At 56.6% G+C, this 25,014-nt stretch overlaps 2 protein-coding genes across 3 annotated transcripts in view; both read left to right on the top strand.

The window, feature by feature from the left end:
- Window positions 1–281: 281 nt before the first annotated feature.
- On the top strand, window positions 282–16,505 carry SENP1 (SUMO specific peptidase 1). 2 transcript variants are annotated; one of them, XR_010074046.1, is made up of 17 exons: window positions 282–489; window positions 685–901; window positions 2,206–2,278; window positions 2,399–2,558; window positions 3,612–3,771; window positions 4,095–4,198; window positions 4,278–4,525; window positions 4,720–4,774; window positions 5,121–5,159; window positions 5,252–5,336; window positions 5,601–5,753; window positions 5,985–6,116; window positions 6,572–6,775; window positions 7,594–7,673; window positions 9,368–9,435; window positions 13,245–13,329; window positions 15,290–15,353. XR_010074046.1 is itself a non-coding variant. In XM_063359126.1 (17 exons), exons 1-17 carry the CDS (start codon window positions 344–346, stop codon window positions 16,083–16,085), a joined length of 2,100 nt encoding a protein of 699 aa, XP_063215196.1. In that variant the 5' UTR covers window positions 283–343; the 3' UTR covers window positions 16,086–16,505. The 2 variants fall into 2 exon arrangements, 1 of the variants encoding a protein (XP_063215196.1); XM_063359126.1 differs by lacking the exon at window positions 9,368–9,435 and adding an exon at window positions 16,023–16,505 and having other exon boundaries at window positions 283–489; window positions 15,290–15,385.
- Window positions 16,506–19,727: 3,222 nt separating this feature from the next.
- The window catches only part of COL2A1 (collagen type II alpha 1 chain), a 23,421-nt gene continuing 18,134 nt past the window's right edge, over window positions 19,728–25,014 (top strand). Inside the window, exon 1 of the mRNA XM_063358934.1 lies at window positions 19,728–19,853. Coding sequence (XP_063215004.1) covers window positions 19,728–19,853 — 126 coding nt within the window. The remainder of the gene's footprint in view (window positions 19,854–25,014) is intronic.

The raw sequence follows: 25,014 nt of genomic DNA on the forward strand, positions 1-25,014 counted from the left end.
CGCTATAGGAGGACACCCTATAGGGTGACAGTCCCACATGGCAGTCGTCCCTCACCCAGGGTGACACCCCACAGGGTGACACCCCCCCCAGGGTGATTTCCCCCCACACAGGAGGACACCCTATAGGGTGACAGCCCCCCATAGGGTGATCCCCGCGCCATAAGGGGACACCCCACAGGGTGACACCCCCCCCCATATGGTGATCCCCCCCATAGGGGACACCCCACAGGGTGACACCCCGCCACAGGGTGATTGCCCCCCCCAGCATAGGGTGACACTGCTCACCCGGGACCGCCGCGCCGCCAGGGGGCGCCCTCCTCCGGCCTCCCCCCGCACACGGCGCATGCGCCTCACCCCGCCCGCGTCCCGCCGCTTCTCTCTGGCGTCACTTCCGGCGCCGCCGCGTTCCGCTTCCGGCCGCCTCGTTGCCGGCAGCCGCCACCGAGCCCGGGAAAGGCGCGCGCTCTCCGCGGGACGCTTTTGCTTCCGGTAGGACGGGCCGGGGGCGGCGGGAACGGCGGGGCTGGGCCTGGGGCTGGGCCTGTCCCCACCGGGTCGGCGGTGCCGCCTCAGGGAGCTTCGGCCGGTGCCGGCACCCCGCTCCCCGCCTCAGGGCCGCCGCGGACCGGCGGGGCCGTGCCTTCCCCTGACCGGTTTTTTTTTCCTCGTTATTTTCATATTTAGAGGGAAAACCGGCGCAACCCGCCGCTCTCCGGCCCGGCCCGGTCCCGTCGCTTCTCCTCCGTCGCCGCCGGGGGGGGCTGACGGCGGCTCCGCTCCCTCCGATGCGGCCGCGGAGCCCATGAGGATGGAGGCCCGGGACGCGGCGCGGCCCAACCACGGCTCCGCCTTCAAGGCCTTTCCCGGCCCGCGGGACCCCCTCTGCCAGCCCGACAGCAAGGTGCGGTGCGAGCCCCGGGGGGAGCGAGCTGGGGTCTGAGCCGGGGGACGGGGGTTTGGGGCTTCTCCCGGTCCCGTCGGTGGGGAGCGGGTGCCCCTGGGGAGGGTCCGTCTGCGCGGCGTCCCCAGCCTGGAGTGCGAAACGGCCGGGTGGGTTCATAGAGTCACAGAACGGTTTGGGTGGGAAGGGACCGTAACCACCACCCGGTGCCACCCCCTGCCCTGGGCAGGGACACCTCCCCCAGCCCAGGTTGCTCCAAGCCCCGTCCAACCTGGCCTTGAACCCCTCCAGGGATGGGGCAGCCACAGCTTCTCTGGGCAACCTGGGCCAGGGGCTCACCCCCCTCACAGCCAAGAATTTCTTCCCCAGATCTCACCTAAATCTCCCTCTTCCAGTGTAAAACCCTTCCCCCTCGTCCCACGGCTCCCCTCCCTGCTCCAGAGTCCCTCCCCAGCTTTCCTGGAGCCCCTTGAGGGACTGGAAGGGGCTGGAAGGTCTCTGCGGAGCCTTCTCTTCTCCAGGCTGAACCCCCCCCAGCTCTCTCAGCCTGTCCCCACAGCAGAGGGGCTCCAGCCCTCCCAGCATCTCCGGGGCCTCCTCCGGCCCCGCTCCAACAGCTCCGTGTCCTTCTGCTGTTGGTGCCCCAGCGCTGGAGGCAGCACTGCAGGGGGGGTGTCTCCCCCGAGCGGAGCAGAGGGGCAGAATCCACCCCTCGCCCCCCTGCCCACGCTGCTGGGGATGCAGCCCAGGCTGTGACGGGGTTCTGGGGTTTGACAACCCCGTCTCATTAATGCCCAACACTTCTGTGCTGCGAGAGCCCTGCTCGTGCTGTCGGTTACCGACGGGTGTGTAAAACCAAAATCGCGGGTGGAATCTGCCCATGGACGGTGAACCCACACGCGGGCGTGCTCTGTTTACGGCCTCAGCAAGTGTGTGCGTGTATCTTGTCGCTGCCATTCTGTCTCGAGGAGTCAGCAGCGTCGCTGTGAAGCTGCTAATTTTTTTGCCCTGTAACAAAATGAAAACAGTGTTTGGGTTTTCTCTCCTCATTAAAACTGCCATTACAGTGGCAGAGCAGATTTTAGGAGGGGGCAGACGAGTGAGTGAGACTTTGGCTGTGTTGTCACACCAGTGCTGGTGTGTGATTACACCAGTCTGCTTTAGTAATCACTAGTTGATAACGAGTCGACTGGGGAGGAGCTGTAACGTGTTGTGCCCCCCCCCTCCCCCTTAGTTTTATCGTGCCTGGAGTTTAAGATTGAGCTCTGTTTTCTTCTAATAAATGCTGTGATCTTTTCACGCAGTTTTTGCCCAACAAGATCGGCGCTTTCGCTTGTCCCGCTGGAAACGCGTCCTGTGCTCTCAATTACAGCCCGGGTAAGACATCGTTTTCTGCCCTGGAGTGTCGTTTTTTTTGGCTGTTCCCTCCCCCTCCCCAGCAGCTTGAGGAGGAAGATGTGGCTCTTGACTGACCGCTGCCGTGTTTTTTCCCTGCAGAAATCCCCTGCCCCGAGAGCTACCGGGCAGTGGGGGAGCCTCGAGCCTTTGGCTCCAGCGCCAACGGGCAGTGGAGGGGTTTGGTTCCCTCTCTGGGCTCCGTCCCGCAGAAGCCGAGGGTGAGCCGAGGCTCTTACCTTGATGCCCGCAAAAACCCCAGGTGCGTTCAGCTCCCCTTCGCATTCAGCCCTCCCCGCAGAGCCCCGGGGAGGGGCTTCAGGTGGGGATTTTACCTGCAGAAACCACTGGTATTGATACAGAGTGGATTCGGGGTGGAAATAGTCGAGTGGGTTGAGGTTGGTCAGGTCTGTAGGTGCCTTTCGCTGTTTATAAACCTCCCGGTGGCAGAGGTGCTTCGTGAAGGGCGTGAGTGCTGATTTTTAGAGGGCAGAGCATGACGTAACCTGCCTCTTGCGGAAGCTGGTGGTGTAACGGATCAGTTTTGAGCGTATCGGCGGTGGTGGGATGAGAACAGGAACATCGTTACACCGCTGGGATATGGGGGAGAAATAACACCACGTCATTTTGTGATGAAGACGTGCTGGTTCGTGCAGGGGGTGCTGGGTGCAGGAGCTGTTTTTGCAGCTGGTATAATCTCGTGTGGCTTCAGACCTTTCCAAACCGGGTCAAGTCTTTGTTTCTCCTGAAAAATCCCCGCGGCGGCCAGCGCTCGTTTGCAAAGAGGGAAAATTAATTTCAAGAAGAGAAACGCCAAATCGCCCCATGTGTTTTTGTGGTGTGTTTTTTTTTTGTTTTTTTTTTTTTTTTACGGGCTGTTGGGTGAGCCCGAGCGTGGGAGTGAGGAGAAGGAAGGCGAGGGAGGGCATCGGCTGCTGGCGATAAATACAGATGTGGAGAGCGGTGTCTCAGGGCCAGGTTCAGCCATTTTGTGGTGCGGGGATGGAAGCGGGAGCTGGTGGAGCTGGCGGGAAGGTCTCTCTGGCCGGGGGTTTCCAGGCGGTGGCTCCTCGGCCTCGCAGTGCCACCTGGTGGCATCGGTTTGGCCGCACGGGCCTCGGGAATGGTTTCGGATCAAGCTGATGGAGAGCCAGACTTCAGCTTTGAGATCGTCCTAAAAACGGAAATAAAATACTAATTTTCGATCGCATTTGGACAACCTGCCTCTTGGCAGGGTGTGGGGATGGGAGAGAATGAGGTTATGGACAGAAACAAGCATGGAATCAAATGAAAGTGTGTGTTTCTTTCCTCGCAGTGGGACGTCCAACAGTTTTGTAGGAAAATCAAACCACCATTGCCATGCGTCGGCTTTTCCCATCAAACCGGCTCAGAGTCCTTCCTGGAGCGGGCCGTGTCGCCGCAGCCTGCTTAGCCCCAAGAAAACTCCCCGGCGGTTCATCAGCACGGCCGAAGAGGTAAAGAAAAGGCCGGGAGACCGTTTGGGGGGTGGTTATTTCTGAGGAGATCCCTTTGGAGCATCGCAAAGCGCTTGAGGCGGCTCTATCCGACTTGTCTAGCTCTGGATTCGCTCCTTCTCCCGGGCAGAAACTGGTTTCCGCTCTGCTGACGTCCAGACTTCAACTGCGGTTGGTCTGGTCGAGACTGATGGTTGAACTCTTCAAGGCTCCTGGATGTGCTTTTACCCTTAAAATCTCCACTTCCGTGTTTGTCTGCTCACTCTTCGCGGTGTCGGTGCTGAAATCGCGTTGGCTAGACGTACCTGGTTATTTCCCCGCAGACTGTTCGAGAGGAAGAGCGAGAGATCTACAGGCAGTTGCTTCAGATGGTCACAGGAAAACAATTTTCCACGTCCAAGCCCTCTTCGCTGTTCCCCTTCCACCTGTGAGTATGCGAAATGCTCTGCCCCAGCCGACAGCCCCCACCACGTGGTCGCTGGGAACTTACTCTCTGTCCTCCCTAGGTCCAGGTGTTCAAATTCCAGCAAAACCGTAGTGAAAGAAACTCCCAGCAAGAACTCGAAGCTGTTTGAAGCTCCCAGCCTCGCACCAGCCAGCTCAGCAGCCAGCGTCCTCCGAGCGCAGGAGCAGCCCTCGCACAAACCCTCGCTCTACTCCCCCCCCGCCTATCCCTCCGGTGTCTTTCAGTCCAGTAACTCCACAGCCCAGCATCAGCAAGAAAATCTACCAGCATCTAACGCGCAGTCTGAAGGTAAAAAAAAAACCCAAAACAACAAAAACCCAGCCAGACCCAAAACAAAACCCCCAAACCTGGCAATCGACTTAAATGTATGTGGCAAACCCGCTCTTTCCCTCCCCGCCCTGTATTTGGACTCTTGGCGGCAGTTGCGGGAGTGGGCAGTAATTGTGAGGATAACGACATTCCATAAAATTTACTGTCTTTAGGATCGGACTCTGTCATTTTGCTCAAAGTAAAGGATTCCAGAACCCCAGCACCAAGGTAAGAGGCTGTAAAAAGGTATCTGGAGGAAGGGGTGGGTTATATTCGCTTTTTTAATTCTGCGGAGAGGTTAAAATGCGGAGTAAAAGGTGACCAGCGGCTTTCTGAATGTCTCGTGAACGAGAGACCGCTTTGCTGTAGTTACAGGAACTCGAGTGGGATTTATCAAACCTCTTTTCTTGAGACCTGGCCGCAGTTGAGACCCGCTGGCAGATGTGTCTGTAGCTCTTTTTGCTCTGGCAACCAGGATGTCCTCGGACAATACTTACAAATCACTTTTCCAGCAATTGCTTACTCTGTGTGCAAAGAGCAACACTTAACACCTTTCCTTTCTCCCCCTTTCTAGCCTCCCGTTCTTCCAAGCAGAGCTATGGATCAAAGAACTGTAAGTACATGTTTTCTGCTCTGTTTTTCTCTCGTGGGTGTTCACCTGTAGAAACGAAACCCTGATTTGTTCACGGAAACTCTGCTTTTCAGGACCAGCGTCTACGATTCACGAGCGCGGGAGAGGTGGCGGCAAATCGAAGAGCAGAAAGCACTGGCCTTACAGCTGCAAAGCCAGGTAACGGCGAGCGGTTACTAAAAGAACAGCCTTTGCAAGTTTGAATGTTAAACCACAGAGCAGAAAGCAAATTGGAAATGGAAAAATGACAGAAATCCACTCCTGCGGGGTCTGGTGTCTTCCCCTTCCCGTGGCCAGGATAGATGCTCCCCCTCCGTGCCCTTTTCTGCATCTCCTGGAGCAATTGTTCCTCCGTAGCTCCCTCGAAGCCCCGGGGAGGTGACTCCCTTGGCCACCACCTAAATGTGAAGGTCTCTCCTCCAGCGGCTGCAGGAGCAGGAACACTCGGTGCAGGATCTGGTGGATTTAAATCTTCGAGTACCCCTCGAGAAGGAGATCCCTGTCACGGTGGTTCCGGAAGAAAAGGAGGACGCTAAATCAGCTGACGGCGAAGAGGAGTTCCCCGAAATCACCGAGGTAAATCCGCTTGGATCTAGGCTACACAACAGACGCTTGCGTGTATGAAAGCTCTAAATACGGATGCGATTTCCTGAGATCCGTGTGTAGAAAGTGTTCCCTTTTGCCGTGTACATTTTGTAGCAAGTTCATCCTTTGAGGAGCAAAGAATAAACCTGGGTTTGAGTCCAGCCTCGGTGACGGGAAGAGCAGGAGCTCTCCCTTCCCATGCTCTCTGTGCCTTCCCTGTAGGAAATGGAAAAGGAAATAAAGAACGTGTTCCGAGGTGGGAACCAGGACGAGGTCCTCAGTGAAGCTTTTCGGTTAACAATCACTCGGAAAGACATTCAGACCCTCAACAATCTGAACTGGCTCAACGATGAGGTGAGGAGTCTGCCTTGGGCTGTTGAGGTGTTTTTCGTTGGCGATTTAAAGTAAGTTAAAGTGAAGAAACGTGTCTGCCTTCTCCGTGCTGAAAGAAATCAGAGTGGATGGTCGGTGTGGGCTGCGCTTCACGCTCTGGAGCAGTTAATCCGTGGAGAGACCCCTGTGTAGACCAGGCGTTCGAAGAAATAGTAATGCTGGGGTGAGCGGGACTGACCGTGGGCACGAGCAGGGAGAAAAGCCAAAAACATATAGAAGACTGCGTTCCTAAATCTTTCTGGATTTTTGAAGGCTTTAAGGCTGTTGAGCTGGTGTAAATCCCCCCAGGGACAGGTTGTCAGAGGGACAGGTGGAGGCAAAACCAATTTCTTACCGAATTTTGCAGAGGGGCAGAGCACCTTGTGGAGAAGCGTCAACACTCTAACGTGGCCTGGATGCTTTTTTTTCTTTCCCAGATAATTAATTTCTACATGAATTTGTTGATGGAGCGGAGCAAAGAGAAGGGCTTGCCGGCAGTTCACGCGTTCAATACTTTCTTCTTTACCAAATTAAAAACGGCGGGGTACCAAGCCGTGAAACGGTGGACTAAGAAAGTGGATGTCTTCTCTGTGGATCTCCTCTTGGTGCCTATTCATCTGGGAGTGCACTGGTGCCTGGCCGTGAGTGCTTTAGTGATTCCCGGTAGAGCATCCTATAAACCCACCCGGCTAAGGCTAAAATATCGTGGCTTTTGAGTGATGCAGTTGTGTTTGCACGGGGCCGGGGGGGAAAAATTGTGTTTGTGGCTAAAACCAAAGCCTAGGGGGAGTAAAAAGGTAGCTGCAACTTTTTGGTGTGTTTCTAGTCTTTAAAATAAAAAAGATGGCTGCGAAGGTCACGTTAGGCTAGCTTATTCTCCGGAGAAAGGTCTCCTTTCCACGTTCCCACAAACTCGCCTTTAGAGACGTTGCCACGAGATTTAGACGACAGATACCGCAGCTTTCTCTGCCTCCTGCCCCTGATTTCTTCTGTCCCTTCTCTTGGCTGCGGTAACAGACAGCGCGTGGCCTTTGAGCCCGCGTCAGCCTCCGCGGCTCAAAGCCCTCGGAGCGCTGTGAAGCTGCGCTCAGAGGGGCCGGGCGGTGGGGTGGAAATGGGGCCTGGGGCCCCCAAAAAACACCTGGGGGGACTCGTGTCTTCAGCTGCTCGGTTACGCACACGTCAGGCGAAGCAGCGCCTTTGTAAACCGATCTGTCTGCGGCTTTAACAATAAGGATAACAGAGTGCTCTTGTGTTTTACCCCATTTAGAGATTCAGGTGGTTAAAGAACACAGCAGCAAGTGGGGGAGGTTTGGGGAGGGCTGTACCGAGGGTGGTAGAAACCCTCTGACATCCTGAAATGGTCTAAATTGGCTTCTTCCTATCGGCAGAGCCTGTGTCCTGGCCAAGGGATGAGCTCCTCGTGTTGTGTGTTATTAACCGACCTCTCTCTGTGTAGGTTGTAGACTTCAGGAAAAAAACCATCACCTATTACGACTCCATGGGTGGAATCAACAGCGAGGCCTGCAGGATACTGTTGTGAGTAACGCGTGTTTGAGTCGTGCCTGTTTAAAAAAACCGAACAGCCTCTTGTCTTCCTCTGGAAGAGACAACCCTTCCGTGGGGACGGCCCCGTTCAGGGTCCTGAAAGGAGGATTCCGAGGAACATCCTGGTTTTCATGCTTCGTGTTTCACCACACGTTGCTGTTGCTGCCGCTGGGCTGCGAGGGAGTCCTGTGCCGATGCCCTGTCTCCGCCTCTTCCCAAGAAGATCTGTCAGTCAGGCTGGTGTTATCTCTGTGGGCATAGACAGGTTCCAGACCCGCGCTGTTCAGGATGTCAGGCTTTTTACCGGCCTTACAGAGTCATCTTGGGCATCATCTTGAGGAGGAAAACGGCTTCTCGGACCCTGAGGGATGGGAGTCCTTCCTGTGTCCTGCAGCCGCTTGAAGAAATGGCATCTCCTGGCCCCTTTCTCCGGTGGGAGCTTCTCCTGCCCGTGGCGCAGCTCAGCTCGGTCGCTTGGCCCTTTCTTTCAAGAGGGAGATTCTGGAGAGCGCGGTGGGTGCGGGAGCGCCTCTTGCATCAGGCCCTGGATAAAGGTTCGCGCGGATCTCTTCTGTACGGAGTTCCTGCAGGGCGTTACGGGCCGTGTCTCCAAACCAGAGCTGGGTGAACGTCGTTCTTCCCGGTTCAAACCGCAGAGAGGGGCTTGGCTTTCCCACCCCGAGCGATGCTCCGGGAGGGAGCGGAGCCGGCTGCCTGCTCCGGGCTCTTGTAGGATACGGGTGCTTGCATGACAAATCCACAACTCTCTTCCCATATTTGGAAGCCACTCCTGAATGGAGCGTGATTAAAAACGAGCTACTCCTTGGGCTAGGGGTGGAAAAAAAAAACAACCCAAACCTCTTTTGGAAGGTCTCTAGTCACGTAGGGGCGTCAGGCTCGATGCAAATCTGATTGCAAAGTGATTTACAAAACGCAGTCGGTCGCCAGCTCCTCTGTCGCTCCCAGGTTGACCCTGGGTCGGCCGTCGGTTCTGTTTCTCGTCTCGGCTTCGTTCTGACGCTGATTTGGGAATTTGATCCCGAGTCTTCTGGCATGAGGTTGAGCATGTCAGCGGAGGTGTCACTCATTCAGTCAAGGAATGTGAATGCTGATAAAGACAGGCAGCAGACAAATGCCATTTCCAGTCCATTTAGCACCTTCGTTTTCCAGTCCAGGTGTTTTGCAGCCTGTGTGCACCGCGTTCGTATAAATAACTGTAAAAATAGCTGTTTCCCTTTTCCACACCGTTCTGTGCTGTTGGTCTAAAGGGAGGCAAGGGAAAGGAAAAGTATAAAATCTCTGGAAACGGCTCGGGGCAGCATCTCTCAGCTTCGCAGCGCGGTTTCTCCCTCCGCGTTTAAGAGCGGTGCGAGCAGAGCTGGCCTGCCTCGGGGCAGGGACGGTCTGGGTGAAATCAGCTCCTTTCTACCTGAATTTCTTGGATTCCCGGGAAAAAGGCAGGGAAAGTCTGGTGAAAGGGAGCACCTGGGAGGTGAGAGGGGGACCCAGGAGTCCTGCCCGTGCCTCGTTGAGGGGTCTGGGATGAGGGAGCAGGTCCCCAAATTGGTAGTAGAGAGTACAGGAGGATACGAGGTGTTTCGGCCACGCAGGGTGAGTGGTAGAGAGCCGTGATTTCAGGTCACTGTTGCCCTGGACGTAATTTTTTTCCCTCTGTTTCCTTTTAGGAGGCTTTTAATGGTTGAATGCAGTGGGAGGATCACACCGGGAAGAAGGGACGGAGGTCCTATTCATGGTTAGTGACCCTTTCATGCTTTCAATCTTTAGAGCTTCCTAAAGGTGGTGAGTGTCGTACCGTTAGCCAGGCTTTACGCAGGAGGGAAACTGAGGCAAAGGGAAGGTAACTGGTGAAATGCGAGGGCCACTGGTCAGGCTCGGGGTGAGCAGGGACCACAAGATGTCCATGGTTTGGTGGCCGCCGTGCTTTGCTTCAGCAGCGGGGTTTTCACGCAACTTGGGTGTGAGACCTGGAGAGGGTTTTAAGAAATCCTCTGTTTCTCTAATTTGATCGGTTTCGCTGATTTTAAGAAAGCTGCCTCTGGTTTTGGGGTTTTTTCCCTTGGGAAACACGGTGCTTGGTACCTCAGCTCTGCTGGAAGGGCCTGATTTTTGGAGCGGACCTAAAGCAACCTGTTAAAATCAGTTAAAAACTTGATTCTGGTGTACCGAGGCTGGAGGAAAGCTTAGGGGATGGAGCGCACAAAGCGACTCGGGCCTGAGAAACCTTCTTATCTCCCGCTAGCAGCAGGGCTTGAAATGCTTACCTTTCCCTGCCCTTTACTTCGGGGCTTTCAGACGTTTAGCGGAATGCTGTGGAGTAGATTTCAACAATTCCCTGAGGCACCTGCTCAGGTTTTTGCGCATGTGCGCGGAAGCGCTGTAGAGGGCAAATACCCGTTTTCAGATTTAGGTAAGCGAGGTTAAAAGCCTGCAGTATTTGATGGGGCATCTCAGGCATGTTGGGTTTTGATTTGGCGTGTAATTACGCTTAACCGTTCTGTGTCGAGCTTTTTTGCTCCTTGAGGTCCTGACAAAGTTCATCAATTAAGTTCTGCCTCCCAAAGTTGCCTCGCGGTTTTAAGTTAAGGCGTTTTCTTTCAGTCCCTTCCGAAAAGGTGGGTCAGGCGGTTGCCTGGGCAGGTGCTGTATTTCTTACACGACGTCTCTGGTGTTCGCCCGTCTCCCCGTGCAGGTTGGATGGCTGGAGGCTGCTTTTAGGAAACCACAGAGGTGACGGTCCCAGTTAACGCGAACTGTGCGTAGTGGGTCGTTTCCTCGCTCTTCTAGAAAACAGCTCAAAATCTCCTGGCTGCCGTGCGCGCGTCGCCGTCGCAGCTCTGGCTGGTGGGAGTGGCGGATAAAACTGGACGGGCTGAAGCCACCTGATGGCTTTAATCGCTGAAGCTCACGGCGTCATTTAAACTTCACCAGTTTCTTCCTCGTCCGCCAGACGAGTCTCGCGCTCGGATCCTGTCTCCGCCCCCGTTCCATATGTGCAGTCCCGGTCCACGCGGAGACGTTGCTTGGAGGCTTCGTCCCCGTTCCCTGTGTGCTGCGTCCCTTAATTTATCTCCACAGCTTCACTCCCCGTCTCCGACGCGCAGAACAGAGCGGGCCGTTTGCTGCTGCTCTTTTTATTTAGCTGAGGATTCAAGTGGGTTCTGTAGTAGGCAGTAATTGCTAGGATTTTTTTTTTTTTCTAATGCAATTGAAACGAGGGTGTTTAATGAATTAACGTTTTCACCGTGTTTATTGTGGTGCAGGTAGTCCGCTCCCTTCCGCCAGCCACCGAACTGGAGGCTCGGCTCACCCGTGTTTTGACCTCGTTGCGAGGAGTTTCTTCGCCGTCCATTAGGTTTTATTTTCGGAGACGAGAGACGGAGACTTCTCGTGCTCAGTGAAAGGGGTTGGTTTGGTTTTCTTTTTTCTGAGGTTTACCCCCTGCTGAACTTGTCTTGTCCAAACTGCAGCCGAGGCGAAGCAGCCAAGCAGAGCTTCCCCGGAGCAATTACAGCAGTCGCTGGCAGCCGGCAGCCCCCGGGCTGCGAGTCTGCGTCCGGCTAATGAAGGCTGATAGAAAACGCTTGTCCGGACCTGATCTGCTCTCGGGGGGGCTCCCAGGAGGGAGACTCCCCTCCTTGGCACTTCTACACCCAGCAAACCCCATTTCTGGCTGTTTTCTAGAGGTAGGATCACTAAGAAAGGTCTGGCTTCGTGTTCAGAGGCCGCTGGGTCATTCTGCTGCCACTTTGAGTACTTCGCTCAATGGCCCCTGGGTGTGTCAGCGACTTTTGAGCCCAGGAGAGTTTTTCTCTGAGTAGTTCTTTGGAGTTACGGTAGAAAAAAATCCCCTGACTGGCACCAAGGCGGCAAATTTGACCCTAAATGATCTCTGCGGATCGCATTGCCCCTTCCTGCCATCGCGTTTCGGCGTTTACTAACAGCAAGATGCGATTTAGCCAAGTCTTTGTGGATCAGATTTCCGAAAGATGGCACATCTCCCCGCGTTGGCGGCCAAACCCGCCTCCCTCGCCGCGCCAGACGCTCTCTTGACCCCTCCGTTCCAGCCAGCAGCATCTAATCCCTTGCTTTTCCTTTCCAAACTTTCTCATTGCAGCCGCCACAGTGAGAAGGCTCCTCGGGCTCTTTTGAGAAGATGCCAAACGTGCAGGAGATGGTTTCTGTAGATCTTCCCGGTCCTTTTGGTAACCGAGATGAGCAGGAGGTGTCTGCAGAGCTGGATGTCTCTTAATGACGCCGGCAGCCAACAGAGAGGGGCTTCTTTAGGGCCATTGAGGGTGTCTTGGGCCCATCGCCTCGTCTCCTTGGGCTCCCTCTAGTCCACCTTTACGTCTGTGTCCTCCCTGAGCTCCCTTTTCCGTACTTCCCAGTGGAGGGAATGGTTCAAGGTGTTTATATCTACAAAGGAAAACATGTGGATGTGCTTTGGGCATGGTCTTGATAGAGTTTCTAAATTTTTTCCAGGGGGCAGGAATAAAACCCCACTTTTTGGTTCTTCCGGTGGTACAATTGAGGCCAAACTGGTGGAAGCCTCTTTGGGCAGAGGAGGTGGGCCAGTACCCGTGAGCTTTCCCTGTTCTCCAGTTCTCGGAACTGGAACGGGGCTGGCTTTGTGGCTCTTCTCCCTCTGCTTGTGAAAGGTATTTGACGTCCCACCCCCGCCACCGTTGGCTCCTTCTCCCACTTGTGCTCCTGCTGGACCCCATCCCTGCGAACGCATGTCGGAGAGCACTAATATGGCTCTTCCCGGTGCTGCCTCCTCTCCATCCCCAGGCCTTGGACATTCTTGGAGAAAATCAGAGCCGTTCCCTACTTTTCCTCTCCTTGAAAGCACTTGCCATCTGTCTTCTGCTGTGGGAAGAAATCAAATCAGGAGTGGAAGGGAAACCTGGGAGAAGAGCTCCAGGAGAACATCTACCAGCGCCTGAACCCCCACCACCAGCCAGGAGAGGAGCTTCGTGGTGGCTTTTTTGAGGCTTTACACCCAGGGGGATTGTTCCAGAGCTGCTGGGATGCTGTAAAGCTGGCGATGAATTTATTCCTGTCTATTTTTATGCTAAGTGAGATCCTCAAAAGACGAGCGGCACCAGTTCACGGGAGGCCATCGGAGACGGGCTTCAGGTCTCCGGTCCCCCCTGGAGCGTAGCGCTCCGCGTGCAGGAGCCTGGCGAGGCAGCCCCGTGGCTGCTGAGCTTTTCTCCGCCGTCACTCACTCTCTCCGATGAATTAGATTCGTTCTCGCTTGGTTTATTTGTGGTTTTGACTCTCTGCTTGGCAGGTACTTTTTTTGGATGAGTTCTTCAGGTCTGTTTGGTCCTTCTTTTGCCTGTCTCAAAGCCCGAGTCTGTGCAGCCCTTTTAAAAATGGCCAATACTGAGACGAAAATATTGGACTTCCATTTTTTTTGCATTAATTCTGCAAACACGGCAGAGGCCATCTTAGGTAAACTGACATATAGCGTACTGGCTGGCGTCCCCCCCCCGTTCCTCTCAGTAAGCTTTCTTTGTTCTCTTATTCCTACAGGCAATACTTAAAACAGGAAAGTCTTGACAAGAAGAGGAAAGAGTTCGACACTAACGGCTGGTCGTTGCTGAGTAAGAAGAGTCAGGTAGGTTTGGGCAGCCCGAGGTTTGGTCTCTCTGTGTCTTTGCTTTTTTTTTTTCTTGGCCTCGGGGCACCTTTTCTGGCTGGTTTTCCCGCTGGGCACATTCCCGCGGTGACTGTAGGGGGTAGAACAAATCCCAGCTCATCGGTGCTTTTCCCATCTGGACCTTCGTGGAAGCGGGGAGGCTTTTCTGAGCCCAGGGCTGCCCCAGCGCCGCCGCCATTCCTGCTGCCCACCCCCTTCTCTTCAGCACCCCCCACCCCCCCGCCCCTTACTCGTGTTCTCCCATCCGTGGAGACCTCCCTCGTTTGGGAGAGGTCACAGAAATCACAGAAACTTCGGAGTTGGAAGGGACCTCTAGAGATCATCTAGTCCCACGCCCCTGCTAAAGCAGGATTGCCCCAGAGCACATCCCTCAGGGCTGCATCCAGGCGAGTCTTGAAAATCTCCCGAGAAGGGGACCCCACGCCCTCCCCGGGCAGCCTGTTCCGGGGCTCCGTCACCCTCACCGTAAAGAAGTTTTTCCGTGTATTTGAACGGGACTTCCTATGTTCTAGCTTGTGCCCTTGCCCCTCGTCCTGTCACTGGGAACCAATGAAAAGAGTCTGGCTCCGTCCTCCTTCAACCCACCCTTTACATACTCGTGTGCCGTAATAAGGTCTCCCCTCGGCCTTCTCTTCTCCAGGCTGAAGAGTCCCAGCTCGCTCAGCCTTTCCTCAGAAGGGAGGTGCTCCAGTCCCTCAATCATCTTAGTTGCCCTACGCTGGACCCGCTCCAGTAGTTCCCTGTCCCTCTTGAACTGGGGAGCCCAAAACTGGACGCAGTATTCCAGTTGTGACCTCACCAGTGCAGAGTAGAGGGGAAGAATGACCTCCTTCGACCTGCTGGCCACACTCTTCCCTATGCAGCCCAGGATTCCATTGGCCTTTTTGGCAACAAGGGCACATTGTTGGCTCATGGATAATTTCCTGTCTACCAGGACCCCCAGATCCTTCTCCTCAGAACTACTTCCCAGCAGGTCCACCCCTAACCTATACTGGTGCTGAGCATTCTTCCTCCCCAGGTGCAGGACCTTGCACGTGCTTTTGTTGAACCTCATGAGGTTCCTCTCTGCCCAGCTCTCCAGCCTGTCCAGGTCACGCTGGGTGGCAGCACGGCCCTCTGGAGTGTCGGCCACCCCTCCCAGTTTGGTATCATCAGCGAACTTGCTGAGGATACACTCTGTCCCCTCATCCAGGTCATTAATGAATATACATGTATATAATGAACAAAATTGGACCGAGTATTGACCCCTGAGGGACACCACTGGTTACAGGCCTCCAACTGGACTCTGTGCCGCTGACCACAACCCTCTGAGTTCTGTCACTCAGCCAGCTCTCGATCCACCTCACCGTCACCTCGTCTAGCCCATACTTCCTCAGCTTCCTAACGAGGATGTTATGGGAGACAGTGTCAAAAGCCTTGCTAAGGTCAAGGTAGATGACATCTAGGGCTCTCCCCTCATCCAGCCAACCCGTTATAACATCACAGAAAGCTATCAGATTGGTCAAGCGTGATTTACCCTTGGTAAATCCATGCTGACCACTTCCAATGACTTCCTGTTCCTCAACGTGTTTGGAGACGACATCCAGGATGAGTCGCTCCATTACCTTCCCAGGGACGGAGGTGAGACTAACCGGCCTGTAGTTCCCTGGCTCCTCCTTCTTGCCTTTTTTAAAGATTGGAGCGATGTCAGCCTTCCTCCAGTCCTCAGGCACCTCTCCTCTTCCCCATGACCTTTATTCCTCGCTTGGGAGAGGTCCCTCGCTTGGGAGAGGTCCCTCGCTTGGGAGAGGTCCCTCGCTTGGGAGAGGTCCCTCGCTTGGGAGAGGTCCCTCGTTTGGAGCTCTTTATCCTTAGAATTCAGGAAACGGGGGCTGGCTCCTTGGGAAATGACACTCGGTTTCGTGTCCTTGCGTTAAAGGAAATCCCGCAGCAGATGAACGGCAGCGACTGCGGGATGTTCGCCTGCAAATACGCCGACTGCATTACCAAAGACAAACCCATCAACTTCACTCAGGTAAACCCCGCCTTGGCCTGTGCCCCTCGTCCTCGGGGAGGGAGAGGGACGGGCACGTGGCGCTTCCGGGTGCGCGTTCCGACTTTTTTTTTTTTTTCCACGCGCCCTTTGCCATCTCGGCGGGTTTAAAGCGTCCCCAGCCCGCCTGGGAGCCTCCTTGGAGCAGAGCTGGCGCAAGGCACTGCCCCAAGGCTTTAACACCACGCAAAATTGTTCCTCTGAAGCCACCCTCAGGCCTTCGGTTGTCCTGGGATCCGTGGCGCGCGTCCCCGAAAAGCGCGTGAGCTGGGGAAAAGCTCCCAAACCCATCCTGCGACCCGCTTGTAGCGGTAACGAAAGTGGGGCGTTGTAGCCCGAATCCCGGGGAATTTGGGCGTTACTTAACGCTGTCAACCTCCAGGGAATACACCCCGTGCGTGAATATTTTACTTGTGATTATTGGAGAACGTCTGTTCACACCAGAGTTATATTATTACCTACATCTCATCCGCGATCCCGTTTGGAATGACGGGAAAGTAAATTTTCCCCCGAGAAAAAGGCGCCGCGTAAAAAGCTGCGCCCGGGAGAGCGGCTGGTCCAGCAGCGAGAGATGCTGATGTGCCTTTTTCCTTTCTCTTTTCTTTTCCTCCCCGCGAAGCAACACATGCCCTATTTCCGCAAGCGGATGGCCTGGGAAATCCTTCACCGCAAGCTGTTATGATGCCGTTGTGCCGAAAAGCCGCTTCCTTGCGAGATTGTCTCAGAAGTGCCCAGATTTGCCCCGCTCCGCAGCCTGAGCCGGGGCAGGCGTCGACTCAAAAGACACACAGCAAGCGAACTCTGTATCCTATTTTTGATAAAACACCGTTCACGGACCAATGCGCAATAGAAATGTTCAGAAGCACACTTGCTTTTTTTTTTTTTCCTTCTTTTTCTTTTTTTTTTTTTTAAATTCTATTTCAAGACCTATTTTTACAAGCAATTTCAGGTGCTGAGACTCGAGGGGACAGCATTCAAGGAACGTTAAATTTTTACGTTGGCTTTTTTTTTTTTTAAATTTTTTTTCTTTTTTCCAGCTCTTGCTGCCAGCTTTGCTGAGCTGATGGCGTGACTTTTGGTTTTTGGGGGCGGGGGGGGGGGGGGGGGGGGGGGGCAAAGCTGGATTTCAGGGGTGGGGAAGGCACTTAGGTGGCTCTGGGCGCTCTGCGCTCGAAGTCGGGTGGGCAAAAGCCGCTTTGGGGCTGGGCGTTCGGGAGGTTGGTGCGCGGAGGAACGTTTTTTGGGTCCCCGCCGCACCCATATTATCCTCCCCCCCCACACACCCCCGTCCTCAAACCCGGCCTTTTCTTTTTCTGCCCTAATTTGAAGAGTTCCGCCTGGCACCCTCGGTGCTTAGGGCGGCCTGGCTGTGGGTTTGGGAGAGCTGGAGGCAGGTCGGGCGTCCCTCGGGGGGGTGGCAAAAGCCACCGAAAAATCAATTTTATATTAAACGCCGCTTTCGCGGAGTCCTTTTTTTTTTTTTTATTTTTTTTTTCTGCCCCAGGAACCGGCCTCCCGGTTCTTTGCCATCAACTGTTTACGGAAATTCAGGTACAAAACTGTAGCGTTGAGCCCGTGCGCCCGTTGAATTGTTCTGTAGATATTTCCAAAAGGTTTGGTTGGGGTTTTTTATTTTGGTTTTTTGGTTTTTTTTCCCCTGGAGCGACAAAGAACAAAATCCGCGTGTGCGTTGGGTTTGGGTTTAAGGGGGTTTTGGGGGGTGGGTTTTTTTTGGTTCTTGTTTTTTTTTTTTTTTGTTGTTGTTTTTTTTTTCCTGGGGCCGCGGCTCCTTGCCCACCTTTGTCCTTGCACCGAGGGCCCCCGGCTGAGCGGAATGAATCCTTCCTCCCGTCTCTCTCTCTCTTTCTCTCTCTCTCCCGGCAGATTTTGCACATGTTTTGCCGGGGGATAAAGGCTGCCGCGAGGGCAAAGGTTGCGAGGAAGGCGAGATGCCGCGGCCAGGGCGGGAAGTGCTTCCAAAGGGTATCTCCGAGGACCTTCAGCTCCCGGGAGCCTCGAGGACGAGCAGCCGCCCCATCATTCATGGTGGGGAGGGGGGGGGGGAGCAGTAAAAACAGCCAGAAGCGCTTAAACCCCGCCAAAAATGGGAATTTTTTTATCTTTTTTTGAGGGGGGAGGTGCCCCCACGCTTCTGAAGGTTTTGCCCCCCCCCCCCCCCCACAGCGTCTCGCTCCTCCGCGCTCCCCCCCTCGCTCGCCGACGGGGCTGGGCTCGTGCTTTTAATTGTTTTAATTTATTCTCGAGCGCGACGCGGGAGGAAGCGGCGAGGGTTCGACGGGCTTCCCGAGCCGCTCAGCCTGCTCCGCTGTACAGAACCTTTTTAAGTATAAGTAAAGAACGAAATAATTGTCCCCTTTTTGTATTTTTTCGGTCTCCAGCTAGGGAGGGATATTTTATACTTTTTTTTTTTTTTTTTTCTCTACCTGTAAGCAGTAGTTTTGTACAAAACTTCTCCCTTTCCCCCCTCGCCTCCCCCCGCCCCCCGGTTGTGTTCTTTGTAGGCTGGTTTGTACCCTCCCCTCTCCCTCCGTGTGTTTTATACCGACTTCATTTACTACCTTTTTCTATCTTTTACTGCGAGTAAAGATCTGAGGAGAAAAAAAAAAACCAACCCAACGACCGTATCTTGGCTCTTTTTTGGTGCGCCTCGGGTGATTCCTGGGGAAATAAAGCGAGGGCCGAGCCCCCTCCCTGCCGCGGGAGCCCCCCCCGCCCAACCCCGCGTCGCCCTTTGCGAGCGGCCCTTGCTCGGGGAAAACGATGTCGCGCCGTTCACCCTCGAGGTTCAAATCAAATCAAATCAAATCAAATCAAATCAAATCAATCTCCGCGGGCTCCAGCCCTCCCAACGCCCGGCTCTTTTCGCCCAATTTGGTGGGGGAAGGAGCCCGAGCTGGAGTTAAAAGGCCTTTACGGTCCCGCGCTGCGTCTTATCGCCTTTGATTTTTTTTTTTATTACTTTTTTTTTTGCTGTTTTCCGGAGGCGGTGAGTTGGGAACGGGGATCCTGTCCCAGTAACCTGCTTTTAGGGCCTTTCCTCCCTTCCCACCCCCCCGGGGAAGGAGCTTCCAGCCCCCGCCGTCCCCCTCCAACCCAGTCGTTTTGGCCTGAAAAGAGCCCCCCTTACCACCTCGCGGCAAGAAAATCAACAACTCCCTTGTTTTCCTTGGCTCCCCGCTCCCAAAAAAAGCCGGGGGAGAAAATGGTCCTGTCAAAGGCGGCTTGTGCCGGTGCCCCGAAGAGGCTCACGTCCGCGTGTGTCCTCCCCCCCCGCCCGGCTCCTGGCCTTTTGCGGCCACCAAAAATGCATTCAGCATTTATTCCTGCCCTTCTTTCCGCCTTATTAATAGAATAAATCATCCTGCCCGGCCCCCCCGGCCCGGGGATTTTTCAGGTCATATTGACTTTTTCCCCTCCTTCCTGTAGCCTTATTCCTAGACATGAGCAAGGGGGTGGGTTTTTTTTTTTTTTTTTTTTTTGCCCGCTGTTTCCAAAGGGCCCGGTTCTTGGCGGCTCCCGAAATTCCTCCCCGACGCACACACGTGGCTTCTGTAAATACCCGCGGGCGCTGCCTCCCCTCCTCGTCCCCGTCCCGTCCCCCCCCCACCCCGGGGGGCTCAATGCTCCATTCATCTGCTCCCCACGCTCTGCCTCGAAGTCGGGAATTACCTGCTCCGCTCCGAGCGCTAACGAGCTTTTCCAGCTCGGATGCCTCCCGGAACGGCGTGACGCGCGTCTCCCCCCTGCCCCCAGCCTCCGTTATCCCCCCGAGAGGGGGTTTTTTTGGGGCTTCTCTCAAAATCTCGGGGGTGGGGGGTGGTTTCGGGGGGGGGGGGTGGAGCGGGAGGGAAAGACGGCGCGTGGGATGCTGCTGCCCGGGGAGCGCGGGAGCGAGAGCGTCTCCGCAAACACCCCGATCGGCCAAAAAACCCTTCGCGATTATTGCTGCAAAGAAGCGGTTTTGTTTCTTTTCTCCCCCTGGCGAGGGGGTCCCCACTGCCGCGGGGTCCCTTCTGCCCCGGGGACCCTTCTCCATCCTTCCCTCCCACCCTCCGCGTCCCTCTGGCTTCCTCGAAGGAGGAAAACAGGAATTGTTATCTGCTGAAAATTCCCCCTTGTCCCTTTTTCCCGGCTCCCGACGGCCGGCCCCGCTGGTTTCCGCAGCCGGTTCCGATATTGCCCTGGACCCGGTGGATTCAGACAGGGACCGAGGTGACGGTTGGGGTCACCTCCATGGAGGGCTCCCGGCTTCCTGCGCGACGCGGGGGGTGAACAGCTGAGCTCCGGCTCGCGTGGAGCGAGGATGGGCCAGGACCTTCTCTTGGGCCACCTCTCTCTGGGCTTCCCAGCCCCATCCTGGGTCCAGGAGCTTCTTTCCGTGGAAGGTGGGCTGTGGGCTTCCACCCGGCCACTGGTGGTGGTGGAGGAGGTCACTGGTGACACAGGAGGTCACTGGTGGTGGTGGAGGAGGTCACTGGTGGTGGTGGATCTGGTCTCACTGCTGTTGCGTTTGCACCATGGATGAAGGATCCAGCCCAATCCCGAGCTCCGGCTGCAGCAGTTTTGGGATCTGCAGCCCCCGAGTCCCTTGAGCCAGGACCCAGACGGGAGGTCCCAACACCGGCAGGTCCCTCACGGGGACAATCGGGTGACACTGTCCCACAGCCGTGCCCGGAGCAGCTCCACGTCCGCGTCGATCGAGGGACCGGGGAGGAGGCACCGCTCGACGCCCAGGCGCGGACGCGGGCCGGGCCGTGCGTCCCGGGGGTCTTTCCTCACCAACCCGCCCCGAACATCCCACCGCCACCCCCTCGCCCCAAACCCAACGCGCATCCCCCCCCCTCCCCAACACAGGGCGCAGAAGGTGACACGGCGACAAGCGGCGGTTCGTCTCCCACCCCCCGCTCCAGGCCGAATCCATCCGGGCTGCTAAGGGGGGGGGGGAAAAAAAAAAAAAAAAAAAAGCACCGTTTGGGGACAAAAATGCCCTTTGTGGGCTGCAGCGGCGAGCGGCGGCGTGTTGCGATTGGCATCCGCATTGTTGGGTAAACTTTGTCCAGCCCGGCCGCCTCGCTGCCGGCGCTCCCCAGAAATAATTAAACGAGTTCCTCCAAAGCCGAGTCCCAGATTTACGGCGCGTACGGACACAGCCGCCCTTGTGCCGGGGTGGAGGCGGGGGGAAAGGCGGGAGGGGGCTTCCCTGGGCCCCCCGTACCCCGAAACCCCGGGGCAGATGCCGCAAAACCCAGGGTATAAACCCTAAAAACCTGGGGCAGATGCTCCAAAACCCCGGGAAGGTGTCCCAAAACCTGGGGTACCTGCCCCAAAACCCAGGCGGGATACCCCAAACCGTGGGGCAGATGCCCCGAAACCCGCGGTATTAGCCCCGAAACCCAGGGTAGATGCCCCAAAACCCGGGCTATGAGCCCCAAAACCCGGGTCAGATGCCCCAAAACCCGGGGTATGAGCCCCAAAACCCAGGGTAGATGCCCTAAATCCTGGGGTACGAGCCCCAAAACCCGGGACAGAAGCCCCAAAATCCAGGGATTAAGCCCCAAAACCTGGGGGCTTAATACCTCGGGGGCGGAGGGTGGTGGTGGGGGGGTGTCGTTGGACCCCCGAAAACGGCTGGGGAGGAGTTTCCACCCGAGCTCTGGACACTTTGGGGGCCCCCCCCCCACCGCGATGTGGGGCTGCTCAGGGCTTTTTTTTTTGGGGGGGGGGGGGGAAGTGGATCCACTTTGGGTCCAATTCTCGGCATTTAGAGACCTGGGGGGGGTGTGGGGGTGTGGGGTGTGTGTTAAGCCTGACGTTCCCCTTGTGCCCCCCCCCCCCCCTTTTTATTTCCTGGGGTGTTTTGGGCCCTCCCACCCCCCCAGCAGCTGGGAGACCCCCGAGTCCCGTCCGTCATCCCCCCCCCGCAGCAGCTGGGGACCCCAGGGCTTGGAGCCGGGGGGGGGGGGGGGGGTGTAACGTATGATTCGGCCCCGCTCCGTGACTCAGTTTCCCCTCTTGCTCCCCCCAAGCTGCCAACATCTTGGGGGGGGGGGGATGATAGCCCCCTCTCGATGTCACTTCTTCCCCCCCCCCTCCCAAAAAATGCCACCACCGTGCAATTTTTGGTCCCTAAACCGGACAAACCCCGGGGCGGGGGGGGGGGGGGCTGCACACTCCACGACACTCCTGATCGTAATTTCTCCTAACGACGGGCGCTGCCCAGCCCCGGTCCCCCCCCCCTTCGCCCCCCCCCCGCCCCCAACCCCCCCAACCACCCCCCCCCCCTCCCCGACCCCCCCCCGACCCCGCTAATCCCTCCGGCCCTCATTAGGCCTCGCGACCCCGCTGCTTTTTTTCCGCTCCTCATCCAGAAAAAAAAAAAATAAAACACCCCCCCCCGCCCCACCCCCCAAAAACACCCCCCCCGCCCCCCCCTTGCGGCCCCGTCCTGCCCGAGCCCGGTCTCCGTTCAAGCCACGGGACCCTCGAACCGGCCCCCGTAAGAAACGCTGCTTTTAAGGGGTTTTTTTTGGGGTTGTTTTTTTTTTTTTTCCCTCTTTTTTTTTTTTCCCCACGATTTATTTAATAATTTTTATTTTTTTTTGCTTCCCTTCTCTCTCTCTCTCTCTCTCTTTTTTTTCCTCCTTTTTTTTTCAATTTTTTTTATTTTATTCCGGCACCCTCCGGCCCGGGGACACAGAGGGCGGCTTTGTGCCGGCCGCAGGACGCCGCTTGGGGCCCTGGCTCGCTGCCACCCCAAATAGGTGGCCTTTTTTTTCGGGGGGGGGGGGGGACACGGGGGGGGGGATGACACCCACCCACACACAGACCCAGCATCGAGGGATGCTGAATCCATCCCTATTTCCCCCCCTCGCCCCTTGGAGGCGGGGGGAAGGGAAGGGGGTGACACCCCCCCCCCCAAAAAAATTTTCTGCACCCTGGGGGCAGGAGCTGGGGTTTTGGGGGGGTGCTGGGGGGCGGGGGGCGCATACACGCACACCACACCCCCCCGATCCTGGAGCTGGGGGCTGGACACCCCCACACCCCCCCCCCAGCAAGGAGCTGCCAGGGTTTGGGGGTGCGTTTTGGGGGGGGGGGGGGTGTCACTTGTGGGGTTTTGCGGGGGGGGGGGGATATTTTGGGGTTGGTATTTTGGGGTTTGGGGGGGGATATTTTGGGGTTTGGGATGGGTATTTTGGGGGTTGGGGGGATATTTTGGGGGTTGGGGGGATATTTTGGGGTTTTGGGGGGATATTTTGGGGTTTGGGGGGGATATTTTGGGGTTTGGGGTGTGTTTTTGAGGGTTTTGGGGGATATTTTGGGGGTAGCGGTGGGTATTTTGGGGGTTGGGGGGGATATTTTGGATTTGGGGGGATATTTTGGGATTTGGGGTGGGTATTTTGGGGGTTGGGGGGATCTTTTGGACGTAGCAGTGACTATTTTGGGGTTTGGGGGGGATATTTTGGATTTGGGGGGATATTTTGGGGGTCAGGATGGATATTTTGGGGTTTTGGGGGATATTTTGGGGTTTGGGGTGTGTTTTTGAGGGTTTTGGGGGATATTTTGGGGGTAGCGGTGACTATTTTGGGGTTTGGGGGGGATATTTTGGATTTGGGGGGATATTTTGGGGTTTGGGGGGATATTTCAGGCTTTGGGGGATATTTTGGGGTTTGGGGTGGTTATTTTGGGGTTTGGGGGAGATATTTTGGGGTTGGGGGGGATATTTTGGGTTTGGGGGACATTATGGGGTTTGGGGGGTTTTTGGGGGGGTTTTTGGGGATGTTTTGGGGGATATTTTGGGTTCGGGGTGGGTATTTTGGGATTTGGGAGGGATATTTTGGGGTTTTGGCGGATATTTTGGGCTTGGGATGGATATTTTGGGATAAAAAGTGGGGGGGGCATTGCAGCAGGGATGGGTTTTGGGGTGCTCTGAGCAGCCGGGGGGGGGGGGTCCCCAGGAGACGGAGTTTGGGGACGGTGTCGTCGTCGTCGTCCCCCCACAAAACCAGCCCCTGTGGGGATACCCTACCCAAGGGGGGGGTTCAGGTGGGCGAATCGGGGGGGCAACGGGCTCAGAGAGGGGTGGGTGGGACCCCCCCCCACCCCCCCCCCTCCGGATCCGGTGCCGCGGGCGATAACCGGGGCCAGAATTGGGGGGGTTTCTATTTCTGGCGGTTTATTTAACCTCGCGCGGTGGCGGCGGCGGCCGGGAGGTATTTATAGCTCCCGAAACACCCACCTTGCCCCCCCCCACACCCCCGTCCCAGGGCCCGATCCTGCCCCCCCCGCCTCCCCATGGCCGTCACCGCTGTGGGGCTCTGCCTTCGGCGGCCCCGAGCCCTCGAAATTTGGGGGTTTTGTCATTTTCCTGCCCTTTTATTTTAGGGCGCTTGGCCCCGGTGTCGGGGACAGGGATGGGGACAGACGGGGAGGGCGGTGGCAGAGCATCCCTGGGGCTGGGGGGGTGGCATCCATCGTTCCCCCCCCCCGCAGCTTTTTATTTGCACCCCGATAACGGATGACGGAGGCCGCATCCCCTCTTTGCCTAATTAAAAAAAAAAAAAATCGCAATTTTGGGCCTCACCCGTCCCAAACTCACAGGGTTTGGCCCCAAAGCCGAGGGCCGGCGGCTGTTTCTCTGGCCCCCCCGACCACCCACCCCCCCCTCAAACCCACCCACTCCCACCCCCCCCCCCCGACCCCGGGCCCCGCAAACATCGGCCTCTTTCCAGCCCTCATTAATTTGGGATAATTGCGGCTCTCATTAGCGGGGGGCGCGAGCCTGCCAGTGCCCCCCCTCCCCCCCCCACCCCTGGCACAGGCGCCCGCAGTTTTATGCCCTATTTTTTGGGGGGGAAGCCCCCCCCCCCAGCCCAGGAAGGGTTTTTTTTTTCCCCCAGCCCCGGAGCTGGTTTTGCCCTGGGGATTCTCTGATGTCTCGTATGAGGGTTGTGCTTGGGGGGGCGGGGGGGGGGAGTTGGGGGAAAATTCGCTTCACCCCTTTTTTTGGGGGGGGGGGGCTCCTCCAAACATTTTTTTTTGGGGGGGGGGAGGGAGGGGCTGGTGCTCCCTAAAAGGTAAGGAGGGGCCTGAACAGCTGCGATTGGGGGGGGGGGGGGGGGGCGCTTCTCCCCCAATCGCTGCGTTTGGGGGGGGGGGGCAAAACCCTCCCCGTTTTTCAGGCGCAGCTTCCATCCCCCCCCCCCCCCCAAAACCCCCCAACCTCCACGGGGGCGCAACACGCCGGGCCCCCCACATGTGGGGCAGGAGGGTAGGACTGACCCCCCCACCCACCCCCCCAAAAAAAAAAACCCCAAATCGCCACCATCGCCCTCGAAACACCCCCCCCCCGCCCCCCCCCCGCCCCCGAGAGGAGGCTCAAAGGGGCTCTTTGTGCGGCTCTACCTTCCCCAAAGAGTCGCCTTTTCATCCCGGCCCCGAGGAGGAGGAGGAGGAGGAGGAGGAGGAAGGGGAGGAAGGGGAGGAAGGGGCCGCCTTCGGGGGCCTGAACGAGGGGGAATTATTTGACATCATCGCACAAAAATGCCGGCATTTCCCCCCCCCCCCATCCCCCCCCGGGCCCCCTGCCCTCC

The sequence above is a fragment of the Chroicocephalus ridibundus genome, chromosome 24, assembly GCF_963924245.1.
Source record: "Chroicocephalus ridibundus chromosome 24, bChrRid1.1, whole genome shotgun sequence".
NCBI classification, from domain to species: Eukaryota; Metazoa; Chordata; class Aves; order Charadriiformes; family Laridae; genus Chroicocephalus; species Chroicocephalus ridibundus.

Excerpts from the sequence above, each read along its gene's own strand:
- SENP1 (XM_063359126.1), top strand. The coding sequence starts at position 344 with ATGCGCCTCACCCCGCCCGCGTCCCGCCGCTTCTCTCTGGCGTCACTT. Across the intron at positions 7,674-13,244 it reads GAGGCCTGCAGGATACTGTT|GCAATACTTAAAACAGGAAA; the intron begins GTGAGTAACGCG and ends TTATTCCTACAG. Across the intron at positions 13,330-15,289 it reads TGCTGAGTAAGAAGAGTCAG|GAAATCCCGCAGCAGATGAA; the intron begins GTAGGTTTGGGC and ends CTTGCGTTAAAG.